Source organism: Heterocephalus glaber, unplaced genomic scaffold, assembly GCF_053883595.1.
Source record: "Heterocephalus glaber isolate CG9 unplaced genomic scaffold, H.glaber_assembly_v1.0 deba00001442, whole genome shotgun sequence".
Lineage (NCBI taxonomy): Eukaryota > Metazoa > Chordata > Mammalia > Rodentia > Bathyergidae > Heterocephalus > Heterocephalus glaber.
The window spans coordinates 11,438,484-11,461,243 of record NW_028258296.1 but is presented as its reverse complement, the minus strand read 5'-3'; the positions used below and the strand labels follow the sequence as shown (position 1 = coordinate 11,461,243).

The window sequence follows — 22,760 nt, the reverse complement described above, 5'->3', positions numbered from 1 at the left end:
AATCTTCTTCCTAAACTCCAAACCTTTATAGTATCTCTACTGGGATATTTAGTTGACACCTCAAGTTTAATATGTCCAGAATTGAATTTCTAATCTCTGGATTGGTCCCCTAGAAGGTTCCACACTCTCAACAATGTTCTCTATTTCACTTAACACCAGTACCAAGTACAGTGGAGTCATCCTGTTGCCTCTCTCACACACTCCCATGTTTGAACTGTGAGCTAATTTCTTTGGTCTCCTTGAGAATATATGCTGGACCAGCCTACTGCTCACCATCTCTTCCCTGATTGGTCAGGGAACAATGATCTCTTTCTAGATTATTCAGTGATCTCCTGCGTGGTCTCTTTCTGCCTCTATCCTTCCCCTACTCTGTCGTTTTGTAGTCTCTTTTCTGCCCAGCTGCCAAGATGATCTTGTCAAATATAGGTAAGATTAAGTATCCTCTTTGCTTAGTGTCCCAGTATCTTCCTGTTACTCTTACTAAAAGACAAAGTCCTAACAGTGATCTGTAAGATCCTTTCTGGTCTGACCACCCCTCTGGTGACTGGTGATACTCCCTTTGCTCACCACACCTGGCTCATAATGACCATCTGTTGTTATTTAAAGGATCCTGGGAACCTGCCTCTGAGTCTTTGATTCTGCTGTTCCCTTTGCCTAGAGTCCTCTTCCTCCAGTCCTTCCTCTTCCTCTTCCTCCACTAATCCTCATCATTAAAGTCTTTCTGCAAATGCTACCTTCTTAGTGAGACCTACTTATTTTAGATTAAAGTCTCACCCAGCCAGCACCTCACTCCTCCCTCTCCAGCTTCCTTTCTAACCTTATTTCCCCCCAGCATTTAGTGCCATTTTATAACAACATTTTGCTTATCTTTTGTTATCTGTCTCCCCCTCTCAGAAGACAAATTGCTTGAGAGTAAAGACTTTTTTTCTGTTTTGTTCACTACTAAGTCCCCAGGGCCTAAAACAGACTCAGGGTAGATGATCAGTAAGCATTTATACAATTAATGAATTAATAAATGAGTGAATGAATATCTTCCTACTCTCAGTTAAGGAATTTTTCCACTATACTATACAAATCTATCATTCCTATGATAAGACAAAAAATCTTGCACAAGATGCTTATTTGTTGTGTTTCATAAATGATATACTAGGTCATCTTCATAGAAAAAATAGTGTTTTAATCTTTAATGCAACTCCGTATCCCGGATACCAGATCTTAATTTATACTGGAGTGTTAACTATATCTGAATCAAAGATGTAAAAATAGTGATTAAAAAATCTATATTCAGTGTGCCCTTTCTGGTACATAGAGTCAGAATTGAGTCAGGACATGTTTTAGCTGCATATAATTTAGCTTTTCATGTAGTCTACCAGGCAATGTTGTATGCATGCATTATGTTTTTGTTAATTGCCAGCATGGTTCAGACATGTGTCATAAGCATTTAAAAGACAGACTGATCAATTAGAATACCCAATCTCAATGTGACCTTCATTTTTGGCTAATTATATGTTGATTACTACTAATCAGCATCCTATTTGAAGTAAACAAATTGGTCTGATAGAGACAGAAAGTAAAAAGCAGTTGCTATATTGTTTGTTTAGCAGTTCATTTGTGTCTGGAATGAAATTTGATGTAATTCTCTTTAATAAACCACTTTTTACCATTTTAATTGCTTTCTTATGTGTGTTGCATACTTTTATATATGTAGTATGCATTGTGTGTGTGTTTGTAAGCACAGATATTCTCATGTTCCAAAGAGATGGAAAGAGCAAGAAGGGATGGAAGGGGTGAGGGACTAAAAAAGAATTAAGATGTTTTATGTACATGTACTAACTCCCCACAATAAATGAAATCATTAGCCAGGCGTGATGGCGCATGCCTATAATCCCTGCACTCAGGAGGCTGAGACAGGAGGATTGCCATGAGTTAAGAGGCCAGCCTGGGTTACATAGTGAGTTCAGGACCAGCCTGATCTACAAAGTGAGACCTTTTCTCAAAAAACAAACAAGCGCGAGCACAAGGTCCCGAGTTCCATGCCTCGTACCAAAAAAAAAACAAAGAAGCAAACAAACAAAAAATCATTATGTACTGCAACCATGTACTAGTAAAAAAACGAAAAAAGAAAATGCCATGGTCCCAACTCAGTGAAAGTTATCATACTGATAACCTGTGAAAGCATTAATTCTTTCCGTACTGACTTTTATAAATCCATTGACATGTATCCAACAGGGAAACTAGATCAGTTATCCTTCAACATTTTCTAATAAGTAAATAATCAAAGCTTAAATATCTGTCATGTATCTCCCAACATGTTAATGATTTATTCAGCTTAGCTCCAATCAGGGTGAACTTTTGACATTTGCATTAATAACCTTAACTTCCTTCCAAAATATCCGAACACATTGAATGCTGTGAATGTCCCTATATAGTTTCTTACCTTTTTTAGATTGGTACCTTGAGACTGCCAATATTTCCTCTAGAGTATGAGTGTGTGTATGAGATTGTACATGTGTGCGTGTGTGTGTGTGTGTGTGTGTGAATGAAAAGCAGAGAAGGAGAAAATGCATGTGGAGGCATGAAGGTGGAGATGAGTTGTTTATTGTGTCAAAGCACCCACAAGACACTGGTTTGCTGCTGCTATAAAACTATTTTAACTGTGAGATTTGAGATATCCATTTAGGTATCGCCTGACTAACCTAGCTGTGAGGTCAACAGCAAGTGTCCTGTGTAGAGCAGAAACACCACCCAAGCGATAGAGAAGTGATGTTGGCTCAGGAGTCGTGGTTTTGCCTACCACCTGCGGGGCTCAGGCAACAAGAATAATTACCGAGGAACAGTAGGCAGAGGGAGTGCTGGGGCCGAGGACTTCACATGAAGGAGCCGAACTGATGGAGAGATGTTTGACGCTAACTGCATCTCCTTTGACTTCCTATGACTTTCTTTTGTTATTATTATTATAAACAGAAGCAAAATTCCTGCTGCCTTCTGTTTATGGAATTCCTAATTAGGTTGCAGTCACATTGTGGGGGGTCCATGGAGGAGCATAGTGAGAGGGTTTGGCCCTGCTAGGCCCCAGACTCATTCATGTAAAATAACTGCATGCGTGAGCTCTCTGTCCAGGTCTACATAGTGTTAAAAGACTACAGTAATGATTAATTGCAACAAATGGCCTTAATTCACTTCTTACAATGACCAAACTCTAATTATGTTTTTGAGAATGATTGTGGAGTATTCACTGGCATTAATAATTATTAGTAGCATAAATTATCAATATTCAGAGCATGTTACACTATCATTGTATTGTTCATATAAAGGAAAGGAAGCAAAAGTCCAGTCCTGAATGTGCATAAACTACACAGACAAAATTAATCTTGAATTACACTCTCATCTACTAATTCAGAAAATCCTAAGAGAATGTTTTATCAAAAGCTCATTATTATCCTATGGGAATGGTCACAGGAGTCTCCTCATGCGATAAAATTGTACAGAAGTGCACCTGCCACTGCAGGCACACACAAGTGAATGGCTATGAAACTAGTGCAATCTAAATAAGGTTTGCTGACTGTTATAATATAAATTTCCTGCTTGTAATATTTTGTTATAGTTATGGAATTATTACCATTGGGTAAAAGGTACATGGAGTCTCTTATTTCTTACAGCTATATGTGGAACTACAGTTATTTCAAAATCAAAAGCTAAAAAATAAGTTTATCACTGTACAATATCTTGTTTTAACACAATATCAACACTGGAGAGCAATGAGTAGATATTGGTAACTCTACTTGGAGTTTAATTTTTTACAAAATTAAGTGAGAAAACTGATTTAAGTTCCTTAGATGCGAAACATAGCTTTGCTCTTTATTCTGGTGGACAATTTTATTTATTTATTTATTTATTTATTTTTGGTATGGGGATCAAACTTGGGTCCTTGTGCTTGCGCAGCAGGCAGCGAAACCACTTAGCTAAATCCCCGGCCCTCTGGTGGACAATTTAAAAGTCTAATCTTATAGATACTTCCTTGGTTTGTTCTCAACTCAATTCCTATCATTGTGTTCATTTTCTTATAGATCTGTGTCTCCAAGTGCCCCGAAACATTTTTAACCTACGTCGAAATGCAAATTTTGTATAAAAAGAACAGTAGTTACTGGGAATACTACCGTCAATTCTGCAAGTCCACTGCTAAGCCTGCAAAGGTGTGTCTAAGTTGACAACTGGAGAATTTAACTTTTGTTTCAGTCTCAAGTGTAACGTGATCATTTGTTACTGGAGAAGCTCTCGAATTAGGAAATGATTACTTAGGCACCACTGCATTAAAACACAAGTACATGTTTACACTCATTTAAATATACCTCATTTATAAAGTATCATTGTGTAGACATGAGTGTTACGAAAAGCTGTTAAGTCTGGTAAGTTAGCTTCAACTATTACCATACCTGAATGGACATTTTTTTCAGTCCAGAGCAAGGATTTAATGTTATTAGCAGTCACCGTTTCATTAAGGTACTGATAAACCCTATAGCAACTTAGTAAAAAGAATTTTGTTTCCAAGCATAAGTTGATAACTGCTCTTTAAAAAAAAAAAAAAAACCCTACCTAGGTTTGGGATTTATAAGGTATTTCTGGAACCTCATTATGTTAAATAATATTAATGGCTTTTACATTACAGAAGATGCAGTTTTTCCAGAAAACTGTGATGGATTAGAGACTAAAAATGTAGCTTAGACAAAGATATTAACTTTCATGGGTGTGCCGTGTTTCAGAAGGTGTAATTTTATTATCTGATTTTATTATTTTTATTTTGTTCATTCAGTTTAACTATAATTAGGCCATTTAAAAAAATTTGTTGAACTAGAGTTTGTGTGTGATAATCTTGTGTGGAATAATGGGATTTATGGAGCTACTTTTTTTTTTTTTTTGGTACTGGGGATCGAACTCTGGTCCTTGCGCTTGCGCAGCAGGTGGCGAAACCACTGAGCTAAATCCCCGGCCCCATGAAGTCACATTTTTAAAGAACAAAACTTTAGTACTGAGAGTCAAAGTGGTCATTACATAGCCTGTGAAATATGAACATAGTCTTCCTTCTATTTCAGTCTCTCCCCGAAGTCCTAATGGATGATGACTGTCCCACCGCGGTTTTTCCAAGCAAACCTTGTATGTGGTAATTATTTTACCTTAGAAGCACATAATCTAGCAAGAAGTTGTTAACTACCTCAGATTTCCTTATTTTACAGTTGACAAAACTGAGGCCAAAAATGATCATAAGACTGGCCCAAGGTCCCAGAATTAATTAGGAAAGTTCAAAGTAAAGCCCATGCTCATAACTCAAGACAGGGATGCTTTGCTGGAGCTCTGTGAGGTTTTGGGTTTTGCTACATTAACACACAAAAATTCAAAAAATTGATTTTTGGGGGAGGGTATTGGAGATTGAACTCAGCACCTTGAGTTTGCAAGGCAGTTACAGCACCACTGAGCTAAATTTCGGGCCCAAAAATTGATTTTTAAAAAGCCAATCAAATTGATTATTTGGAGCTGAACAAGCATACATAAATATACACACAGATATGTTCATTCACACCTACTCCTGGATTCAGCCCAAAAATTTGTTCAGAAAATGCCCAGGGAAGAGGGGTGGGAAATAATACTTGTCTTTGTAATTTGACATTTGGATTATTTTATTTATCTTCTGAATTAATCTATATTTTATTTCTTTAAATTTAACATGTTAAAGTGATTCACTTTAGAAAAAAATAAAATAATATAATACGAACTAGAGAGAAAAAAACCTTACATAAAATAGCCATCACAATGTTCATTTGAAGTAACTAAAAAGAACTAAAAAAGAAAGAAAAGCAGAGAGGAAGAGAAAGAAAGGATTCTCTAACATCCAAAAGCAAGGAAATAATTACAAATTACAATGCAGTCATTAAATATTCTAGAAATATTAAACATAAGGATTACAAGAACATGCACATTTATGTTTTAAGGTTGAATAAAAGGGAAGTTGTTATATACATTATAAGAACAAGCATGTAACAACTAAAATGAACAACAGCATTAAGAGAAAAAAACTACTCAAAAAGATTGGATAGAAGTATCCCAAAATATTAAAGACTTGTTTTGGAGGTGGCAGAACTGTAGTCATTTTACTTCTTATTTCCTCTTTTTTTGTTTCTCCATTTTTCCACCATGAGTATATATTGTTTTTAAAATAAAAGAAAGGCAATAGGTATAGGTATCACCTTCTGCAGAATATCTAGTACATCGCCGTAACTACTTCCAAATACAAGTCAGGGACACTCCTATCACCTGTCTGGGTCATTAGTGACCGGAAACAGAGATATGGGTCCCATGAACGGCAACTGAACAGGAAGCCCTGGGCAGCAACCGTCTGTCACGGCCAAGAACAATATTGAAATATTTATGCAAAAATGTGGAAGCAAATGGTTAGTTATAGAACATGTAGGAGGTATAAAAGTATTAAGACACAGTCCTTGCCCTAATGAGTACAGTTTGGCTGATAAATCACACAAAATGGACCTTGGGGTAAAAAAAAATGAGTAAGGCATAGCTCCTCACAGTCTAGTGAGGGAAACATAGAGCTATACATAGCCATCAACTTCTCCTCCTTGGGGACCAAGTATAATACTTAGTAGAATAGTATGCACCTAATAAAATCCATTCATTAAAGACTTTATGAAAGAAAAAACGTAATATTAAGAGAAAGAAAGAAGAGAAAAGATGGTATGTCTTGTATAACTTTGACTCCCAAAGGAAAAGAAGATCTGTAGAAGAAAGATTGAAAGGAAATTCATCAAAATATTAATATAGTTCATTATATGTGGTAGGATGATATTTAGTTTTGTATCTTCTTTTCTATTTTCTCTACTTTTCAAATATAGAGTGAATGTATAAAGTAATGGGAGTTAACAGATTAGATGAGATTGCCCAGAAATATTACATGGAACAAGGTTAAGGGTGTCTCTGGGTGGGAAAACCCATATTTAGAGGGGAAAGGGGGACAGAATCCACAGAAAGAAAGAGCAGGAGAGAATACGGATTCACATAAGCCAAGGAAACAGTGTCACAAAGCTAAGGTGTATCTACCATGTCCAAGGCTCAGAAAAGTTAGCTCAGTTAACAGCAAATGTTGACTGAGTTTTACTAATGCCAAGCACCATGCAGAATGATGAGATCCAGCAGAATGGGGTCATTGGGGTTCCCGGGGAGCAATTTCCATGAGGAGAGCAGAAATGTGATTGGACTGAGGGTGAGCAGAAGCAAGTGGTGGAGGATAATATGTTAACTTAGCCACAGCAGGGGAAGGAAGAACATGAGAGAGATAGGGTGGGCCCAGAAAGAACCAGCTGTACTGTAAGAGCTACAGAAGGTGGAGGTGGGTGGGCAGCAGATCCAGGAAAGTCAGGAAGAGCTTTATAGAGACACACAGTATTTCTTTTTTTCCTGATTTAATGATTTTGGGTTTAAACTTAGTATGCAAATCAGTACTGCTTCTTATAAGAAAGGTTATGAAAACGATCCAATTCTGACTTTCCTTACCTCTTCATTTAAAATTGAGGCTTGAAAATATTTTAGGTAGCAGATTTGTAAGGAGACAATGATTTTATTTAATCAAAATAAGAACATAGAAGATTGAACTGTGATTTTAACTCTTCTTAGCAATTACACCAGTCCACAAATTATGGGCCTCTTTAGATAGCTGCAGAATTTCCATTTTTTACTCCCCCCAAAAAGCTATGTAAATGAAAATGGAAGAGAGACAAGTAATTAAGAATTGACATACAAAAATTCAGTTCTCTTAGTAGCCTAAACTGAGCTAGTTCTTTATCCCAAGGAACTATTTCCTCATCTCCACTCTTAGTTTTCACTCAAGGATTATCAAAAAAAGTTTGAAATAATAAACTTAAGCTCATCCAGTCATACAAGTGAATGCGGCTCTTCTCTTAGTGTGTTCACCATGTGTGTACACCATGCATTTATTTCTGGCAATTTGAGGAATATACCATGTATAAAAAAATCAATAGGTTTGGAATGCAGCTTCATATTTTGATCATATTTGCTTTCCATTTCAGTCTCAGAGCTATCAGAAAATCTTCAAATGATCAACTAAAAGGCAATTAGCTATCTTATTGAGTAACTTACATACCTAGCAGGAATCTGATTGTAAATAACAAAAAGCTTAAGAAAGGAGGGCATCATGAAAGAGGTAAAAAAGTGATGATCATAATTTTCATTTATTTTTACAGTTCTCCAGAGATGTTTCCCTGACTTCGTTAACAAAAATGGCACTTTAACAGTAGGCAATAGGATACTCTTTGAAGATGGAAGTGGAAGGATGAGGAATGTTTTGGAACTCAGGGAGGCCACCAAGTATGTTTGTTTACATTTCTATTTTCAGTTTTGATGCATTCTGTTATTGTACCCAATATTAAAGCTTCCATGAGATTAGGGTTATAGGAAAAGATTTGTGTTACTATAAAATATACATTTCTTCTAGATTGTATACTTTGGCAGCATATAAAGAAGAAACCAGAATGAGTTAGAACAATGATGGTTTTCAAAATAGTTAAGTCTTCCATTGTTAATAGGATTAGAAATGTGACAAGGAAGAATACTGGTGGCATATCAAATTTCTGTAGATTCTAATTCAGTACATCTACTGTTTCTTTTGGCTGTACGCAGATTATTGGGAAATATATTTCTCTGGATGCATGTTCATGTGTACACAGATGTAAATATATACTGTACAGAGAATCACTGCATAGCTGAATTGTTGAATTAAAAAGGAAAAAAAATATTATAAAAATGTCTTTCTTTCTTAAAAGATATTAGTAATACAGGTGGTATAGTGCAGCTCCTGCATATTTAGAATATAATGGCAACAGATGAATTTAGGAAGGTGAATCCATGTGAAAGAAATAATAAAATAGGTCCATTGATATTTAATGAAAAAAGAAGTAAAACCAAATTAAATTGTCCTGTGCTACATATATAAATGCTAAAACTAAAAGAAAACTTGGGGAATTGTTATCACAAAAGTCAGGATAGTACAGTTGTTACTTTAGGGGAAGAGGGCACACGAGGAAAGGCTGACATTGGTGGATTTATATGAGTGTGTTCATACTGATAATTCATCAAACTGGACACTAATGATCTACACCCTTTGCTGCATGTGCCCCATCATGCCTTGTTGCTACAGTGCTGTCAGAGGAGTAGGAAGGGGAATTAAAGATCATCTTATTTCTCAAGTCTATGGATTTTGTGTTAAAAGCTGATCTTATCATTTAAATGCATTCCTCATGGTGAGGCATCTACAATATTGAGGGCATGTTGCATACACTGGAGAAGAACTGTTCACTCTCCTTGAAAGCCATATTCTCTGTGTGTGCAGCTGTATCACCTTTGCAAGCTTATCCACCTTTCCAGGTTCACCCACCTCTGCAGTTTTATTGCAGTGACATTTGATGTATTGTGACTAAAAAAAAGTCACTACTTATAGGTGGTTTCTAAAAACATGCCTTGAGCAGCAACCTGCAGATTCTCTGTATCCTAAGAGCATTTCTGTTTAATACCAGTCACAAAACAATTTATTTTTCCCTTCTTTGAATTCAGTGGTATCAATAAAATCCTTGATGCAAGAGAAATCGCTTTAAAAGTGTTTGAAGACTATGCAACAACTTGGTATTGGATTATTGTGTAAGTGAATTCAGTGTTTCTTCTCTAGCCTTGTTCTAATTTTATTTTTTATAGAATGTTTCCTCAAATTCCTTGTTCTTATTCATGAATAAAATATTGACTCAGATCTCAATTAGTGCAATTTTCTTTTTCAGATAGGGTGCAGATGGGACAAAGATATTTGGAAACATGCCCAATGTTACCAAAAAGTTATCAGAATGTGAATTTTAATTTTATTTATTGAATTATTAACAAAAGTGTTTATATATTTCAAATCACCTTCAGCAGTGTCTGTGGTACTTCTGTATTTGTGGTACTTGTGTGCTCTTCATATTACAATGGTGTTATTTCTCTGTTTCTTTTTTCACATTGTCCTTGACCTCCAAAGTATCATTCCTATCTTTTAACATGCCCCTTCCACATAATTGTGATCACTGTGATCATTGTCATCAAAGGTTAGCATAGTTATGAGAAGCTGAAGAAATATAGTCCACCAAAAAATGTATACATCAGGAAAAGAAAAACTTGTCTAAATTTATTGAGACATCATGAGATGAATACAAGTTACCTTTGGCCACTACACTTACAAGGGTTGCTCAGAGTGGTGGCCACAAGCTTCCAGACATTTATTAGTACTGTGAATCACTAAAGTGTGTATACACTTTTTGGCAGACTCTGTATACGGAAGATGAGAAGCTTTTTAATTTAATTAAGAGCATAAGGTTTATGATACTGGAATGTTAGTGATGTAGTCACTCTACTGAAGTAGGTAAGTGTGTTTGACATGCCTTAGATTCTCATGGTGTCTGACTGGAATGTCACTTTCTAGAGCTTAAAAGCTGCGACTCCCTAATGATCAAAGAATAAAGTTAACACTTCTTTGGATCCTCCCAAGAACCCTTATAAGTTGATCCAACTCAGTTTTTCAGAGGCAGCTCCATCCATGTTTCTTGATTAACTCTATATTCTTAATATATCAAATAATGTGCCCATCTGTCCATTAAACCTCATGTTTTTACACATTTTGTCTCTTTTGTGGAATATATTTGTGTGAATACTGGATGGCTCCACCTTACTCATTAAAGGCTGCTTACTGTCATTTTTGAAACCTCTACATATACATGCATATTTATCTTCCACAAAGCCCCTGCCATTCTGTATTTTATGTACCTGTTTCCCCCGATAAACTGTCAACTCTTTATGACAACAGCCAAGACTATTTGTCTTTATCTTCCTTGTTCCTGATAGATTTGGGGATATAGTAGATGTGCAAAAAATGTGGGTTTCAAGGAACAGTTATAAACACTAGAAGAAGATAGAAACAATATATTTAACCATGTGAGCTTAATAAAGTAGAAATTGTTTTGTGTCTGAAGTATTAGTGAGTAATTTTTAGAGCTATAAAACTAGAATAGTTTTGTGAGATTCTAGTTGTTTTGCTGCTTTGTCTTAAGCAACTCCAACAATTATTTTCACCATGTCATAGAAAATACCTTCTGGGCAGAGACTATAGGTTGTACTTGATGGTAGTAAATTGGTTTTCCTAGTGAAAGACCCACATGTCACTGATAATTTCCATGTTGCTCACTTGCCCTCTCTGCTCTTTTTTTTCCGTACCGGGGATCGAACTCTGGTCCTGGTGCTTGTGCAGCAGGCAGCGAAACCACTGAGCTAAATCCCCAGCCCTGAACGGGCACTTTGATAACATGCTGCTGTAAATCTAGTGACAGTAATGATTAAGATTTGTAAAAAGATAACACTGGAGTCCATAAACTCAGTAAATGGGTCAGATTCCCTCTCTGGCTATCAGTGGAAACTGGCAGATAGCAGCAGGGAGGTCAGTTCCAAATAAAATAATCAGCCAAGTTTGCAATCCTAATGAGCTGTCCTTGAGGAAAGTGTACCAGAAGACTCAATTATGGCCTTAACCTGAGGGGGGGGGGGCGGGAAGCTTGTCTGGCGGCTCTGTCAAACTCTAGGTAGAAACTAAACAGACGAAGAATAGTCATACCATTGGTTGCCTGATGAAGTCATAGAACGGGGCGGGTGGGGGGCGGGTGGGGGGCGGGACACAGAAGCCTTACCACCACTTCAGATCAGTGGAAATAGGAGTCTGGTGGCATCTGGCTTCTCAAACTACTGAAGAGAATTTAGATTGGAGCAATAATGACTAGAAAATCATCATCGTAGACTCCATGTAACCAGTTTCTTTTTTCTTATCTTTCTGCCTAAGTCTTTTTCCTTGTAGACCACCATTCTGTTAGTCACCAGGTAGAGAAAACAGCACAAGTTCATCCTGGATACATTTTATAATTTATCAACTAGTATGTAGGTGTGAAGGAAAAAGATTGAGCATAACAACTATGGCAGGGAGGTCAAAATTGCAGTTTGGAGGAATTGTATTTTTCTTCAAAGAATGATGGAGAGTATACTTCACTTTACCTAGGCACACAAAGATGTCTTATGCCTTTAATGGTCCTACTCTTTTACATGAAAGTCTTAATAAAATTATTGTTTATATTTTTTAATAATGATATTTCTTTAACCAAGAAAAGTAAAATAATCTAAGAATCATTTTGAATAGTAAACAGTCTTGTTTTGTTGTTCAGATATGTCATGTTTAGCTCACTTGACCCATGTGTGTTGTGGGTTTTTCCTTTAGTGGTCTGACTATTGCCATGATCCTTAGTTGGACATTTTTGATACTCCTGAAGTTCATAGCTGGATGTCTCTTCTGGTTCTTCGTGTTGGGTGTACTTCAAGTTGTAGGATACGGTAGGTATCACCCTCCTGAAATTTCCAAATATCAGAATAATGCTTTGTTTTTCCACTTGCTGTTACCAATTCCCAGAGAACATTTACTTGCCTAGGATTTAATTATTTCTCTCAAAATCATTAAATTTACAAAATTATTTAATTTTTCATACATTGTTTCTGTAATTTTTTTCTGCATTACCTTAGAAAATAGTGTTATCAGGATATTCTTTCTCTTTCCTACTAACCTTTGGTCTTACCCCATGGTTATTACAAAGTAGTTAAAGAATCCTTTTTAGATTAGTGAAAAACATCTCAGACAACTTTTTAAATTTTTATATCTGATCAGAGACCCTTTCTGCATATTTATAGTAATGTGATCTCTTTTTGTCTTTCAACTTAGTACTTTTAATCGTGGTACTGTCACACATTTTAATAATTGATACTTCATAATGAGGCATCACCCTCTAGAGGCAAGTGTTCTGAATTACAATTATTGGATGAAGAGTTTTATTTCAAGGTTGAAATCTAACCTTAACTCAATCCTGCTAAAGCTGTACAGATAAGGTACATGTGAACTCCAAATGAGGGAATTAAAATGTCTCCCATAGGATGATATACTATTTATGGCAATTTCCTTTCAGTCTTCTAAAAAAAGTGTGGGCTAATACAGAAATGTTTGTAAGGATTCTATTCAAAAGAATAATTTCCCTTATAACACACTCTGAATTGACAGCATGGTTTTATGATAGTAGACACCAAAAATAACAATCTCCTCTTTCTGTCCCTCAAAGGAGAGCTTTACATATCTTAGTATTAGAGTGTAATTGGAACTCCAGGTTCCATAGTTAGCCTGGTCTTTAATCCAGTTCTTGGCAAGTAATGGGGTAACTTATAAGACCCCACTTCTGAATCTATAACATAGGCACAATAATGGTGTCTCGATCTCAGAAGATTGGAAGGTTTAAATGAGAAAATGAATATGCTTGTACACCTATGAAAACAGTGCTTGGAACATAGTAAAAGAAATCAGTAACTGTTGGGTTATTGTTGTCTTCCTCCTCATTATACTCGAGGAGTTTCCAGGAAAGAGTTCAGGTGTCTTTGGGTATTCCTTGTCTGCCCCTGTTGTGCACCTGCTCCTGAATCTCACATGGGGGTCCTCACAAGCCCAGCCAGGTAACAGATCAGTTTGGCGGAGAACTACTATGCCTAAACTAACCAGAAACTCCACAGAAATCTTGTATTTAAAGCTTTGTGCTCCCACTTGGAGCTGTAAGTAAGCCCTACCCTTTACCACTGGAGAGTCTAGTGATGTGACTCACTCACTAACTGTCACCCAGAAGGGAAGGGCAATAGCTTCCTATTGACTTCACTGAGTTGCCTTAAGAAGCAGAAGAAATCTGTGCTTGGCTGCAGTGCAACTTAGATAATGGCAAGAAAGAGAAAGATGATCAATATATAAAAAGTGCACATAAAATAATCAATTTTAGCTCCCTATTGATGGCATATGTAGTGCTAACCAAGCAATAAATCATGTAGAAATTAAGCTTGAAGCTGTTTATGGTGAGGAACTGTCCAGTCAGGTTGGGAATTATAAACAAATAAGACTAAATGCAACTGAACTCTGCTTGCATCTTGCACAACTGATTCTCTGCATATAACAGGGAACCAATCATTTCCTACAACAGCCCATTTACCAGGGCATAAAAGAATGTGGATGTGTCATTCTAACCAGAAATAAAGGCATATTATTGGCAGACACAGGCTCGTGTACACCAATGGCATAATTGTCACCGAGCAGAACAAGTTAGGAGGTACCTGGGCTTGGAGTTTGAGACAGGAATAACCCCAGATTCATCGTATGTTAATTGCTCGATCCTCTCCTAGTCTGCAATTGAACTCATAGTTTCTTCAACTAGGTAATAGGAGCTGTATGCATTACTAAAGAGTGTTTGTTGTCGCTGTTGCTGTTCAGTATACAGCAATTATCATTGAGGAGAGAGGACTTGAAGCCCATAAATCATAACTTTAAAAATATCTAAGACAGTAGACAGAAGGCAAAAGAAAAGAAAATTAGAAAGTACTGCTGAGGGTCCTCATGCTATGAAATAATGGCATAAAAATTGTGGGGTTTTTTAATGTAATAAATTGTTTTGATGAGTGAACTAGCTTCCTGTTGTTATAAAAAATATCTGGGACAATTAACTTACAAAGACAAAAGGTTTACTTTGGCTCTGAGTTTCCAGTCCAGTATGAGGGACTGGTGGGTATTGCTTTGGTTGCCTGATGAGGCAAACACATCATGGCAGGAATGCCTGGTAGACAGAACTGCCCCCATCACAAGCCATAGAGCGAGAGCGGAAGAGGAAGCAACCCTGGGATCCCACAACCCCTTCCAGGGCACTCCCTCCAATGAAGACCTCCCATCAGCCCTTTCTTCCTAATGATTCGACCACTTCCCAAGAGCACCACCCTGGGGACCCAGCCTTTAACACATGACCTTCAGAGGAAGCATTCAGGAAGCTATAGCCCCGAGCTTGTAGGAAATAAAGAAATTTTCACAGAAAAAGAAAATTTTTCTATCACTACATGTTTCAATCACGCCACATATGTGGGGATTTGTTGATTTCTTATTTTTATGATTCTCCTTTAACATAGGAGCTAAAATCAAAGTGGGGAACTGAGCAGGAATCACACAGGAAATGCTGGGTAGTTAGAAGTGCTGGAGTGAGTGCTGGAGTGGAGTGAGCCCCACAGTAGGACAGGGGTCCATGGAGTGCCTGCAGCAAGGCAGGGATCCTACGGAGTATTTGAAGTGGGCCCAGGTGATGAGCACTCTTCAGGTGCCAACAGGAATAAATGCAAAGCCCCTCTAGATGAAAGTACTTCAGAGTAGGTCACCAGGTTCCACAGATTAAGGTCAACAAAGTAGGAAATTAGCAAACATCAAGGACACCATCATTTGTGAATACCGACAGAAGCTATAAACATCAAATATGAGAATTAATAGATCTATTACATGAAATAACCAAATGTTTAAAGGATTAAAGACAGAATCATAAAAATAAATCAACAAAATGCCTACGAATGCTGTGTGGTAGAAAAAGATAGTGAATGTTTACATTTTCAAAAAATTATTATAAGAAAAGACACCTTGCCATTAATCTCCTTCAAAACAACCCCCCCCCACACACACACAATTTAAACACACTCATCCTGTCTTTCCTGCCATTTTCTGAAACAGTTCTGGAAGTCTTCTTTCATGTCTTTAGTTGCACTGTTATAGCTGCCTGGATGTCCTGATTTGATTCAAAACATTTACCTTTAATGGTTGGGGTAAGAGACAGGATCACATGGTGCCAGGTCTAGAAAATAGGTGGCTGAGGACACACTAATGTTTTTACAAGTCTGCCTTTCAGTTGCACAGTACTCAGCAGCAGCATTCATTACATTTTTTATTATGCCTTGTACAGAAATGAAAGAGGACTTCCAGAACTACTTCAGAAAGAGGCAAGAACAGTGGGATAAGGATGTTCAAAGTGAGCAGGGGGATTAATGGCAATTTGTCTTATTGTAACAAATTTTTAATTAAATATTCAATGTTTTGATTACAATTTGTGATTATATTTTGATCACATTTTGTATACATGAAGATGAACCAAATAAAACCTTGTAAAATTAAAGAATCATTAGATTAAACATTAAATTGATAAGTTAAACAGCAAAATGGAGAATTAATAAACTGGGAAATGAATCTCAATTACTTAAAACCCAGCAGAATGCGACAACAGGACAAAAATATGATTTGTGTGCTTAAAATAGAGTAGATCAAGAATGATCTAATATACACCAACAATATTTGAAAATTATTGGCTGAGGAGCCGGGATGTAGTTCAGTGGCACCGCGCCTGCCTGGCAAACACAAGGTCCTGAAAAAAAAAAAGCCCAACAAAAATTACTGGCTGAAAATTTTCCGAAACTGATGAAAATATGGATTCTTATAATTAGAAATCCTTAATTATATACTAAGGAGAGTAAAGAAAGAAATCCGTGTCTAGTGATGTATTCTTGTATTTGTTCAGTAAATATCCATTGGGTAATTACTGCACATGGGCTCTACACTAGACTAACATACAACAGTGAGCACACAAAGGCTCCTACTCCCCCCGCCCTCCTAGCTCATGCGAGTTAGGCCGTTCACACTTGCTGAGGAAAGCAGAAGCAGCAGAAGAGTGAAAATGTAAAAATTGCAGTGAGGATGTGGATAGACTTGTTCTCTTCTCTCCTTTCCTCTCCTCCCGCCCCTCCTCTCTTCCCTCTCCTTCCTTCCTTCCTTCCTTCCTTCCTTCCTTCCTTTCTCTCCCTCTCTCTTTTTTCCTTGCACTGCTGGGGATCAAACACAGGGCCTGGCACATGCTCAACAGGTACTCTCCCCCGAGCTATGTCCCCAGCCCCAGGGTAGTTCTTTGTTGACAAGAGATCTGAGGAGTCACTTACAGAAGCCCACGCAGTTGGCTAGTGAGAAGATGGGGAAGTTCTCAACAGTAGGTACAGTGAGAGCAAAGGCCCGAGGAGGGGGAGAGGGAGGGGGAGGGAAGGGGGAGGGGAGGGGGCGGGGGAGGGAGAAAGGGCTAGAGACCAGGAGGCCCAGGAGGACGGGAGCTCATGGAGCATGCGCAGTACTGTAGTGGCCTGAGCGCCGTGGGGAGCCTGTGGGCGGAGCCCCGAGGGGTGCGGTGGTCAGAAGGATGGCGGTAAGGCCGGGCGGAAGAGATGAGAGCGGCCGCTGGGAACAGGGCTGTAAGAAAGGAAGCTGGTGGCGCCTGTCCTTAATGTAAAACAGTTTTATTTCCTCATGGCGTGGATGGAGTTGTGAAAGCGAGTGAGGGGAAGGTGGATTATTCCACAAAAGGCCCTGGGATACCAGAGAGGATACTGGGCAAGGAGAAGGAGCCAGCAAACGTGTAGGTAAAGTGGAGCGAACGTTGCCTTTGTAAGAGAGCGAGGACAGTAATATGCAATTGTTAGGTTAAAAAATGTGTAAATCAGCGTTGAGCAATAACCAAACTGAGAGGCGTACTGAGCGAGGTAAAGTTATTACGTCTCCTTCTTAAGATACTCAACTTTAAACTTACTAAGCACGCAGCAAATTTTTAAAGGTAATTATAAGGTAGACAGCGCCAAACCAGAAGAGAAAAAAATGGAATATGAATAAGCAAAAACTGATGAATCTGTAAAAGACAAGAACTGGAAGCAAAGCTACATACACAAAGAGTGAAATAAAGGCAAAAGAAAAATAAATACAAACATACAGTACATTAGATATAAATATTGGATCATCAATTAGAATATAGAAATTGTCAGATCAGATCAAAATACAAACATACAAATTGGAGTTGTATGTTAGTCACAAAGGTTACACAACATATAAGAAAGTATAACCTTTGAAAGTAAAAGAATGGTTAAAAAATATTAACACTCATTAAACAGAGAAAGCTGTAGAAGCCATAATAATCAGACACAATAGATTTTAAAGTAAAAAATATTAGCCATAGAAAGGTTCAGTTCACCAAAACCATACCAGTCATAAAAGCGTATGCACCTGTTAAAATTGCCTCAAAGTTCATAGAATTACAGGGATAAATAAGCAACCCAATAAATAATAAATTGGTAGTAAGAGTCTCACATAGAGGAGATTTCAACACATTTTTCTACTTAACAAATATGCCATAATTTATTGAACTAGTCCCTGCTAGTGGCCATTAAAGTTGTTACTAATCAAGAATACATTTAAAGTGAGATATGCCACAGTCAACCAGATAAATACTGAAAGCTTTCATATCATGTACAGTAGCACACTTAGACAGTTAAACCCAAAATGAGAAAATTACTATGTTAATAAGAATCTTGCCTTTGTGGAAATGATCATACTGATCTGTTTCTTGTAGGTACGTGTAATAAGCATATAGCTTCTATTTCAGAGAATTACATTTTATATGAATCTCTTTTTCTTTCTTTTCAAGGAATATTGTACTGTTTCCAGCAATACACCAAACTTCAGGAACACCCAGAATCTTCATTAACTCTTTATAACATTGGGATTGAGACTAATATAAGCATGTACTTTCAATTGAAACAGACATGGTTTATATTAAGTGAGTAGACTTTTAAAATTAATTTTGTTAAATTGTAATAATGAGAAACTCTTTTCATCTAAGGGAAAGCTTGGGCTGATGTAACCTGCTAAACACATTTATCACCAATGTAATTACAGGTAAATGTCTGCAAACTATAGTAAATGAAAAATCCACTGAAGAGAATTTATTGTATAATCTAAGAAAATACTACTTTCCAAAGATCACAAGCCTTTTGCTTTCAGCTTAAAATGGTTTGATGATGGACATGTGTAACCATGAATTTGATATCTAAGAAGGTGTTTAAAAAGAAATATGTGATGGATTTTTTAAACTTGTTTTAAAGCTAAAGAAATTTTTTATAACAAAGCATTTGAAATATTATAGGAATTGCAATCAATAACTGAAAATAAATGTACATTTTGAAATGTTTATTCAGATTATTAAATTAGTTAAGGGCAATGCTAACACTTTTTAAAGCAAGATTTTAATTTCATATTCCTAAAATGGTTTTATTACAATCGCCCTTGCACTTCACAGAGACTTGTGTACTTTAATCAAGATTTTAATAATATCGAGTTACATGTTGCTTTAAAAAATTCATCTCCACACTGTTGCTCATCGCCACCTTGGAGGAAGCCTGGTGAGAAGCCCAGCAAGCCCTCAGAAGGGGCTGCTATCTGCAACACAGCGTGGGTTGGGCCTAGGTCCCATCCCCATCCATTGGGAATTTTGATTTTGCCTCTTCATTCAAAAACCCTCAGGCTTTTGATGGCAGAACCACCTTATGTCACCACATGCCATTTTATTTGTTTACACCTGAAGATACTCTTCCTGTGAGCAGAAGACAATCATATCCCACCTAGAACACCACTTTCCTGGGATCAAAGCAAAGCCGGGGGTGTGGGGCAAGATCATCAAAGAGAAGCTTCTTTCAGCAGAGGGGCTCAGACAGCCCTGGGGGACATTTTCTTCAGGCTGGTGCCAACCTCGATAACCTAGCTCTGCAGCTACAAGTCCCCACCAGATTCTCCCCTCCACAAGATTCTCATGTCTGCCAAATTCAGTTTTTCTCTTTTTCTTGAGTAAGACTCGATCAGAATGCCAATTCTTACTCTTTGGCTCCCCATTTCTAACTCCCCTGAAGACTATTTTCCTTCACTTACATTATTTTTTTAAAATACCCTGCAGAACAATTGCCTCATTTGTAAATTTTCTTTTTAACTACAAAATGAGGCAGCTTGGGAACTGCACCTTCATCACTTCGCCTGAGTCTGGGTGACTCTATATTTCTTCAGCAATCCACTTGCTATTATCTAACCTTTCTAAAGCAGACAGTTTTCATCCATTATGTGCTGAAACTTTTAGTTCTATTTTTCAGTGGATCTCAGTTACCAGTTGTATGATCAGTGCCTGCTGACTCAGAATACCCTTGCACAGCAGAGTCTGGAAGATAATCAGACTCTGCCATGGGAAAGTACAAGAGATGTACTGTTAAGAGAATAGAGTGGGTCGGGGATTTAGCTCAGTGGTTTTGCCGCCTGCTGCACAAGCGCAAGGACCCAGGTTCGATCCCTGGACCCAGGTTCGATCCCTGGTACCAGAAAATTAAAAATAAAAATAAAAACAGAAAATAGAGTGGATTCTTTCACCCTTAAAATTTCAAGTCTAGCAATACCAATTTCTTCCCAAATGAACCTCAGGTTCATAACCTGTTTATTAGAATTCCTTCATTACTTTCTCTGTGTTTGAACAAAATTCCTGGTAGCAGAGACAAAGGAGTACATGTGAAATCATACTTATTGATAGAAACACTAAAAATAAACAGTATTGTAAATACAAAAATTACAGTTGTATGACGGCAAGGTTGTGTTAGGAGATAGTTCAATTCCCATCTTTGCCATAACTAACTCGTGAACTTGGGTACATGTTTTAGCCCATACATCTCCTTCTCCTCCTCTATTGAGAATTATACTGTTGGCCAGGGATTTAGCTCAGTGGTTTCGCCGCCTGCTGCGCAAGTGCAAAGACCCGAGTTCAATCCCCGGTACAAAAAAAAAAAAAAATTATACTGTCTTCTTTATAAGATACCACATATGTTCTATTATTTGCTCCCATTAAACACAAGAGAGAGGATATATAATCTATAAATTCAAAGGACACTTAAATTTCTCTAATAAAACCATTTTGGTATGTCACTTTGTAAAGGTTTAAGCTTAGTATACAATATTCTTTAACAATACAATTTCAGAATATGTATTGATTCTGATATAAACTTCATGTTCTTAGATTTGTTCAAAGATAAAAAATTAACATAATATGGCTATACACCACAATGTAAGGCTCAAATTAGTGTTTTAGGAAAGCAGAAGGTGGGTGAAAAGAAGGGAAAATAAGTAGAATAAAGATATGCTATGTACAAGAACCTAATAACCTCAGTGAATGTAAACATCATAAGCCATGCACATGAGCTAAGATTAATAATATCAACAACAGTGAAAATGAGAAAAGGAGAATTAAAGGATGAGGATGGAGCAGGGGAGGGAAGGGGATTAAAAAAAGAAACAAGTGCATGTACCTGCTCACCAAGATGATTGTAAACTACATGTACTAATAAAAAGAGAAACAAATCATAGTTTAACTAGAAGAAGATGTCGAAGCAAGGTGACACATTGGTAAGTTCCACTCAGCCCTCTGGATTAACTGACTTGGAGATAGTAACCAATGTGTGCTATAATGTGAGAATCTTACTGGCTTAGCCATAGAATGAAATAATGAGCTCGCCATCACTGAAAGTATTCAAGCATGAACAGAATAAGTCTAGCAAGGTGATTATAGAAGGGTTCCTTCACACATAGAAGGGTAAGTTTCCATGAAGTTTCTTCTATACTTTCAGAATCTGCTGGGAGCAAAATCATATTTTTTTAATTTTAAGATCCATATCTTCCCACTTTTTAACATTTCTGAAATCAGAGTGCATCACAAAATTGCTGAATAGACATCTAATGAAAGAGTTTTTTATTTTTCCTAAAAATTTGTTAATAGAATGTATGTTAGAGTTGAAAAAATACAAGAAGTCTGTATGTCCTCACATCAGATAAAACTAATTCAGCTAGTAGCAGAAGGGAACTAACTGGAATAGGACATGGATAGAGGATGGGGGTTTTTAAAAATATAGAAGTGGCTCATCAAACTCTAAAAAATAAAAAGGCAGCTGGGCATGCAAGTTTAAGTGGGTTCAGAAGAAAAGTCCACAAGAACCCAAGAGTTCCTTTTACTTCCTTATACACATACATTTCTTTCTTTGCAGATTCACTTTCTTCACATAAAGATAATTTTGACACGCTTCACTGTTTATTAAAACCTCAGATCAAGAGGTGTAAGGACTAAGACTGAACTAGAGTCCTGTAGTTTTGGTACTGGCCATGTTGGGTTGGGTTTGCACCCTGATTCCAGCATTTAGTGGTCATAGAATAAAAACGTAGTACCCAAGAGCCCGCCCTGTCAGGACAAATAATAGGCATTGAGAGCAAGGTGGACAGCCTAAACATTTATTCTCTCATGGTTTCTTACTCAATGAAACTAACAATGTGTACATCTGAAATAGCACCACCTAAAGTGACCCTTTCTTCATTGCTTCCTGGCCCAATTTTTACGAGTGCTGTGAAAATGCTTTTAGGGGTGCAATGAAGCCTGTCCAATTGTGTTGTTCAAACTCTAGCTAAAGATTTTAATCTGCATTTCTTAGTATTTCTTGGAGGTGTCAAATGTGACTTTCTAAGACCAGCATTATGGAGAGGTACCACTGCTTATATTATGAGGTATTGGAATTGATAGAAATAATCATAAACCTTGGTCCTAACTTTTACAGAAAAAACTTGGTATTTTTTAATTAATTTGTATCACAGACTAATTTTTTTTCCTCTTCAAAGTGATAATACTCTGCATCCTTGAAGTGACTATCATCCTCCTGCTGATCTTCCTCAGGAAACGAATTCATCTGGCCATTGTCCTGCTGAAGGAAGGGAGCAAGTAAGACCCTTAATATAGAAACTCAGACAATATGTATCCATCAGTTAATCTAGCTACTGCATCGCATGGATGCCCCACACCTCTTTCCCCATAAGAAGACCTGCTAAAAGAAACTATTTTCAACTCAGGAAGACTTGGTCAAGT

General features: G+C 37.2%; 1 protein-coding gene across 9 annotated transcripts in view; it reads left to right on the top strand.

Annotated features, from left to right (window-relative positions):
- Slc44a5 (solute carrier family 44 member 5) overlaps positions 1-22,760 on the top strand; it is a 357,115-nt gene that overhangs the window by 316,107 nt on the left and 18,248 nt on the right. For all 9 annotated transcript variants that reach the window (XM_087212920.1, XM_087212918.1, XM_021255531.2 and 6 more), the window contains 7 exons: positions 4,068-4,193; positions 5,091-5,151; positions 8,265-8,388; positions 9,631-9,714; positions 12,356-12,468; positions 18,474-18,605; positions 22,517-22,616. In XM_087212920.1, the coding sequence (XP_087069046.1) occupies positions 4,068-4,193; positions 5,091-5,151; positions 8,265-8,388; positions 9,631-9,714; positions 12,356-12,468; positions 18,474-18,605; positions 22,517-22,616 (740 nt within the window). The remainder of the gene's footprint in view (positions 1-4,067; positions 4,194-5,090; positions 5,152-8,264; positions 8,389-9,630; positions 9,715-12,355; positions 12,469-18,473; positions 18,606-22,516; positions 22,617-22,760) is intronic.